At 38.8% G+C, this 7,785-nt stretch overlaps 1 protein-coding gene across 1 annotated transcript; it reads right to left on the bottom strand.

Annotated features, from left to right (window-relative positions):
- Positions 1–4,147: 4,147 nt before the first annotated feature.
- Positions 4,148–6,470, bottom strand: sqh (myosin regulatory light chain sqh). Its single transcript, XM_014348244.2, has 3 exons — positions 6,295–6,470; positions 4,883–5,293; positions 4,148–4,791 (listed from the first exon to the last, which is right to left on the bottom strand). The coding sequence occupies exons 2-3, from the start codon at positions 5,284–5,286 to the stop codon at positions 4,671–4,673; spliced, it is 525 nt and encodes a 174-aa protein (XP_014203730.1). The 5' UTR covers positions 5,287–5,293; positions 6,295–6,470; the 3' UTR covers positions 4,148–4,670.
- Between the last annotated feature and the right edge of the window lie 1,315 nt (positions 6,471–7,785).

Raw genomic sequence — 7,785 nt, 5'->3', positions numbered from 1 at the left:
CTTTTTTTTGGAGCTTTCGGGTGTGGATGTAAGTATATCTTTGCGTTTTTCGCTATGGGAACAGGTGCAACTTTTGAAATACGAAACAAATGGCCCACGCGTAAGTAGATGCATACCGAGTACGGTAAGACACGAGGGCGCTTTTATTTTACATACATTCCCGAGGCAGTACTTATACGTACGTATTGTCAAACTACTATGCATACTTGTAAATATCGAGCTATTGAAACATACATAGTTTGAATTTCGTGTATATTATTTTGTAGGTAAATAAAAACGGTAAAATCTCCAACTTTCCATCGAGATGCAACGCGACGGAGAGTATATACGGTTAAGACGCTATCTCTTGCAACTACTTTTTTTCGCATACTCCTTTAACAAACAAGTAAATGCCATCAGATAGCGCGCTTTTTTTCATCAGCCCGTTATCCGGTTCTCGTTGCTCTAGTTGTACACTCCCAATCATCAAGTGTACCGATGCAAGAACCTCCTCTCTCTCTTCTCTCCGTGGCGCGGAATTACCACTATCTGTCGAATGGTATAGGTATATATGGGAGAAAGCGACGCACCGGGCCTTTGATGATGATGTATAAAAGTACCTCCGTGTGCGCGAGTCGGGGAAAAGTTTACACAATGGGTCCCGCAAGCTGTGACGCGTCAGCATAAGATTCGGAGAGCAGTATTAAGGACTTTTTTTTATTTAACAGCCATACGTGTGTGGACGTACATATATAACAGTATGGCAGCGTGTACTCGCTATAGACGCCTCCACCATATCCGACCAATGCACACCTATATGGTGCGATTGTTGGAAATACGTATCGGACGTAACTTTCCTTTTTTTCGAAGGTAAATCGCATCCAAACGAACCGAGGCGCGATTGGATGTATAGTAATCTTAATCCTCGATGGTTTATTTGCGGTTTATATAATACTTGGTATACACGCTTTTATCACCTCTTTCTCCAAGCTATGGTACATTATTACTGCAATTATTCGTATCATTTGTATCCTCGATTATTCGTTTCTTCAATCATAGATTACAATGGGACACTCACAACGCGCGATACGAATAATCAACCATTATAAATATTATTGAGTTATCGCGACGCGTTTTTCGAATAGTTAATCGAGGCCCGATTATAATACACACACACACACACACACACACACATATTCGTACAAAAATGTACCTTCGGGTGTTTGTGACAGACAATGTGCAGGCGATTATTATTGTCGTCTCGAGTCCTCGTTAAAAATTTCAGCAACGCGCGCACGTACGATAACCGAGTCGACACCGGTTGGCGATGCTAAACAATATAATCACGAATAACACGATTTAAATCAAGCGCGTACATGTATATTATGTTTATAGGTGACCATGCCATTGAAAAAAGTTTCCAAGACTCCCTTTATCTCCGAGTGCGCGCAACGCTTGTAAATTACAAATTTTTTATCGGTAAAAAGAGTCGAGGGAAGTTTGGCCGCATAATGCCACTGAAGAGCTTTTGATCGGGACGCTGGGAGTGATTAACATACAGAAATTGATAATTGCCGCGAGCGTAATAAATTTTCATTCAACTTGCCTCGTAAACGTCATTTTTTGAAAGACCACTTCCTCCTACCCTTAGTATGTACTGCCATTGTGGCTCGGACCATCTAACAAGACGAGGACGCATCCAATGATTCAGTGTGAGAAAATAACAATCAACGAAAAATGTCACTCTGCAAGTTATTCAACACCGTTTGATCGTAAGCAAAGAACCGTGAAGCAAATTTAATCACCTACAAAAGAGTATACGCATATATAAGTAAGACCTGGGTTTTCTACGGGGGCTCTGGAGCCGAAAAAAACTAGCCTACATGTATATAATATATCATGTGCGTCCTCTGCTCCAAAACAGCTGATCGCTGCCAACAGCGGTATATATATGTATATACAGAGATGGAAAGAAAGAGAGATACGAGAGAGAGAGTCACCAGCGACGAATGGAAAGGGCTCTCACCCCCTATAGGCCTGTTCCGGGCGAGCTGCACTCTTATACGTGAGTATATTTATATATTTTACACGCTCCCATGTATATATACACACATACGTGTGTTTGCTCCGGAGTACGAGCGAGTGGATGTTTTCTAATAGGGAACTAGCTGCTGCTGTTGCCAGGTCGGCTAATAGCGTAACCCAATTTGGGCCCGGAAGCTATACACCGAAGGAATGTATACCTCCTTGCTCTCTCGGGTCTCATCATCTTTCTCTCTCTCTCTCTCTCTCTTGATGATGATGATGATGATGATGATGCGGTGCTCCGAGCGCGCCCACTCTACTCTTCTCTTTCACTTCCACCTTTTAGGCGATACCTATTATACATTACCAGAGAGCGATACCAAATGTTACAAGTGTGTATGGTGCAAGTATACCACGCAATTGGAACGAGAGTCTACGTTGAATCCAGCATCCGTGGACGGGGTCTATTATCATCATCGTCATCAGAGTGTACCTGCTTAGCTGAATCATTATAAAAAAAGTTGCTTGCACCGCTTACACGCATACAGTAGATACTATTTATAATATATATATATATATATATATATATCAATTATCGAGTGTTCGGACTGGATGGTCTTTTTTTCTTTTTTTTTCTTTTTTTTGATTCTCGAGCTTGCAGAGCAGACACCTCGTGTTCGGGGGAGGGACACCTGCGACACCTCCACCCACACCGTGATAACCTCAAAGGGGTGAAAGCTAAGCGTTCGGGGTAAGTGACTTTTATAATTTCATTTTTACTTTCCACGGCTACGTAAGTATAACGACGATAAGGACACTAAGCACTTTTTGCAATAATATTAGCGTATAGGTGATTATATGTATACTATACCTTAGGCCGCTGCAGTGTACGGAGCAGCCGACTCTCTTGATGAGCTGCGCGTTGTGTTTATATATGCTTGTTTTTTGTAATTCAGCCGGACGTCAACAAACTATACTGGCTTGTATTTAACTGCGTACAATGTATACACATTGCGAGCGATCTGCTTCACTCGTGTTTAATCACCAACGGAGGTTTAAAAAATACAACTCCTGATGGAAAGTATTCCTTTTTTTTTTTTTTTTTTTTTTTTTGCGTTGAACTCGTCGTCGTGCACAGCACAGGTAGTATATATGCGGGAATATCACAAACACACTTGTACCAATACACCCCCCATTGATGATCGTGTTTATTTATCGCGGCGACGCGGAAAAATACATTTTGTACCTTGTCCACTGACAGACGTGCTGACGAGCTTACGTTATAAATAAATCCACGACGCGGTACGACGATAATGTACACACTTGAACGTCTCTGTTTGTGTACAACAATAAAAAAAAAATATAACAAAACAAATAAGAAACGAAGCAAAAATACTTTAACAAATATGTGTAGGGTATCTCATACGACTATGCAGGAGCGGTAGGCAAACGCGCAGTGGAGGCACTCGCGCTCGAAGCGAGCGAGAACGATACTGCACGGCCCCCCCGACCGACGACCGACTCCTCCATTCGGTAGGGCACACCGCTCCGCTCATGGCTCTCTCTCTCTCTTTCTCTTTTACTCTTTTATTATCCTTTGTATCGTTCGCGAAGAAGTCTACAGAGGTGACGTACTATAGGGTGGGCACCAGACCCCGGACGAGCGCTATGCTCGACCTTTCTATGTATCTCGCGATGGCTCGAGGGAAATATTTTCTAGGGGGTGACCCTTTTACACGAAAGTGAAGTTTTTTTTTTTTTTTTTTTTGGTAAAGTTCGGCGTCTACGCTCGACTCGTTTGATCCCTCGTGGATAGGCGTTTTTTCGATATATTTTTATCATTGTAGAAATGCTTGTGATTGATTTTTTAAATTTTATATGTAAGATAGATTAGTAACATTTGCAGCTATTTCTAGGATATCATAGCTCCAACGAGATATTACTTACTCTAGATTACCTTTCATTTATCCACTTATAAGGTGACGCAGTTTTTGTTATAATCTTAAGCTATTAAATTTTTCGTATTTTCAGTATCTTTTTGAGCTTAAATTACTTTGTCGACGTTGGGGGTGAAATAATTAATTGGTATTTCTGATATGGTAAAAGTAAATAAAGTTATATTATATCAAATTTATGTTACACTTTATAATATATTATATGTATTAAAATACAAATGCCGCCTTTTTTCGACAAACAAATTGTAAATGTAGAAATATCCGTATTTTACATACTGTAGCCAACAATATTTAATATTACAAACGCCAATGCAGTTTCAAAATGCTTGTCAAGAGTGGAATTGAAACCAATCAACGCAATAATTTTCATACTCGTTTTGTTTTACAATTAATAGGCACTTTAAGAATACGTTTGTTTTCTTCTTTTTTTAAAAAATAAAAAGGAGAGTTAAAGTAGTATTTAAGTAAAAATGCAATAAAATGAACTACAGAAAAAACTACTCAAGTGGAAAAGGTTTTTCTGCATGGGTTTAGAAATGATATGTAGCCTTTAAATAAAAAAAGCTTACATTTGTTGACTGTTAGTTAATGGGTAATGCAACTTGACCAACCTTTTCTATCTTGGATGGATAAAAAGGGTTTTACAACTCTTTTACTGCAAGTGACTTTACAAACTTAGAGCAGACCCTATACAATGTGCGTTTTGTGATTTCATTGCTCATCTTTATCCTTGGCTCCATGCTTTAAGATCCTTGTGAATTCAAGATAGTCAAACATTGTGTTCTTAATAGGTGCTTCTCTGTACATTTCATCAACATCGTCATCGGTGAACCTAAATCGAAAATTGAATCGTATAAAGAAATTTGTTCGTCAATTTCAATTATGTGCGAAAATTTACTCAAAATTTGAATATGACGACCAACCTGTCACCCATAGTGGTAAGAAGTTCTCTCAGACGCTCTTCACCAATAACACCATTGTTTTCCTCATCAAAGCAACCAAATGCATTTTTTATCACATCCTCTGGATCAGTGCCTTGCAATCTCTCTCCAAAAAGTGTCAGAAACATGGTAAAGTTGATAGGTCCTGGAGCTTCATTCATCATGGCTTCCAAATAATCCTCAGTGGGATTTTTACCCAAGGAAGCAAGCATATCGTGAAGATCTTCTTTGTCTATGAAACCATCGTGGTTGTGATCAATCATGTTGAATGCTTCTTTGAATTCGGCAATTTGTGCCTGGTCGAACATTGCAAAAACATTGGAAGTGGCACGCTGAGCACGCTTCTTGGTAGTAGCACGACGACCTGCTGTTTTTCTGGACGACATTTTGGATCTGCAAATTGATGATAAATCATTAATTGGAGTTGCGACATGGCATCATTAAGTGTGCCTTAGATATTAAAACTGGGTCTTTTAATTGCACTGGATCTAACTCTAAGGGGCACACAGTAACACTGCACACATGTTTATTTTTGGAAGGCTAATGGAAAATTGCCCATCATTAAGTTGAAGTCTCAAATATCCCAGCTTTTCTGGGATAGTGCGGTACCGTGTGCACAACTTAAAGAGATTAAAATGTACCCAGCAGCTGCACGTAATGACGTAGATACTGATGACAGAAGGGAGGGAATCCTGACCAACACCTTGGATTTAAACTACAGACGTTCTCACAAAGAAAATAGTTGAGTAATAGTGATAATCGACACGAAATCCACGTATCTACGTGCCATGTTGTAAGTGATCTAATTAAGTGTATTATCTTAATGACGAACATTCAATATTTTCTGTCAATGACTCATACACGTTGCTCAAGTTTCACGGAACGCCGAACAAATGCTGAGCCAATTTCAACTACTCGACGGGCTCGATGTGTGTGTTGTATCTTTAAATATAGCAATGTAAACAAATTAAAAAGAAGTGAGCTTTATACATATACCTATACGTACGTGTAGGGTATGTGTCTGAAATATGTCACCAAAAAAGGAAGTGCAAGGCGTAGTGCGAAATCGTGAGAAGTCGCGTCCAAACGAGAGTGAAAAAGAGAGAGAGAGAGAGAGAGAGAGAGAAGATGAAAAGAGTGACTTTCGACGGAGTTGGTACTTATAAGCTTCTGAAATCGAGGCCAGAGAGGATGACTCCTCGGCTCGGCCCTGGTGGCATCTAGCACGTATGTAATGCACATATACGTACACACACAACAGGAGAACGGCTGTACACAGCCAACAATGGCTGCTACTGAAAACGTCGACTACCAACGTCAAAGAGCCAGTTTTGCTGTGAATCAGGGCACTCTCGTCCTTGGCAAAAACCATGATTGTTCAGAGCTCGACTTACCGTTTTCTTTTTGTTTCTACTGTTCTGTAGTGATGGCGATGGTAAACAAGACTACGCAGGCAGCAAAAGTCAAAAGAGCTGGAAAGAAGATGGGCTCGAGTTGACAGTATACGTGTACACCTAGATGATAATGCCGCGACGAGGAGCAGAACACAACTGACGGATCGGAGTGATCGGAGCTCACTCCACGGGGCCCACGGCTCACACTGTTCGCACCTGCCATCTGGTGGTGGTAATTTACATTTAGTTCCATTATCCATTTACACTCCACGTTCGACGTTCCAGCAGAACTGCATAGAGCCACTTTATTTACCTTTTTTAGACTTTATTCCTGTCCCCTATAAGTACTGAATTACTTGTCGCATGAGATAAATCAGAGAGAGTATTATATCTTTTAAATAGAAAAACTATTTTCTTGTTTACAAAAAACGGACAAGGATTTATGTATGAAAAGCTCAAAAAATATACTATTGAAATATATCAGGTTAAATAATTATAGAATAATTTAATACTTGCAACGATAGTGAGCAAAGTTTTCAAAACAAACAAACTACGTATACACGATATGGACAGAATAAGTAAATAATTTCTCATTCTAGCGCTGCAGCTCCTCGAACGAAAATATCATGACTGGTAATTTTTTTTTTTTTTCCATATAAATTATAATATTACGTACTCGAGCGTATGTATGACTCGCTAACGGCCGTGAGCGCAATTCGTGACCATATTTGGAGGATTTCTCTCGCGCGCCTACTCCATTGCTTACATGAATACGTATGTACATTCCTTAAGTATTTACTCTCTGTATTTATATTTTTTCTTAATACATCGACGCGTGACTCCCCTTTGACAAAATTAAAAGTGAAAAATTGCCCAGTTTGATTGGAAATTGTCATTAGGTGCAAGTGATTAAAAAAAAAATCCAATTCCGCGTCGATCATAATCTAGAATTTTTCGTTGAACGATTATTGTATTCGGAAAGCGATACGTCAGACACGAGTATAGGTAATCGTAATTTAAAAAAATTGACTTGCATGGATATTAAATATATTATCTATGTATATTAGTTACTTTGAAATGACGGGTTTTCCTAACACATCGTTATCAAAATGAAATACTTTTTTTTTCATGTTAAGCGAATGATTAAGTACTTGAGTGTGGGAAATGCAGAGAGGATCTTTGAAAAAAAAACAACAAAAAACAAAAAAAAAGTATAAGCAACATTTTAAATATAACTTTACTTATTACATCCATTACATGATTCGCTTTTTTATTTATCAACAAACTAATACAAATATCTATCTTAAGCACATTCAGTGTCATTCGACACCCAATACATATTATATGTACAAGAAATACATTTACAAAGCGCCACATGGCTACAAAAAAAAATTATTGCTTTCTCCTATTTTGTATACAAAGCAAGGACTCGTCGACACCTATCTATAAATATTTATAAAACTCATTTTTTAAAATTATTTACACAGTCAC

This window comes from Copidosoma floridanum, unplaced genomic scaffold, assembly GCF_036245765.1.
Source record: "Copidosoma floridanum isolate Cflo_tuat_1 unplaced genomic scaffold, Cflo_Japanese_pri ptg000009l, whole genome shotgun sequence".
Taxonomy (NCBI): Eukaryota; Metazoa; Arthropoda; class Insecta; order Hymenoptera; family Encyrtidae; genus Copidosoma; species Copidosoma floridanum.
The sequence above is the reverse complement of the archived record's forward strand: the minus strand, read 5'-3'. Positions and strand labels throughout refer to the sequence as shown.

Coding starts and splice junctions, on each gene's coding strand:
- sqh (XM_014348244.2), bottom strand. CDS start 5,286: ATGTCGTCCAGAAAAACAGCAGGTCGTCGTGCTACTACCAAGAAGCGT. Junction 4,792..4,882: donor CTTACCACTATGGGTGACAG/GTTGGTCGTCAT, acceptor TTTTCGATTTAG/GTTCACCGATGACGATGTTG.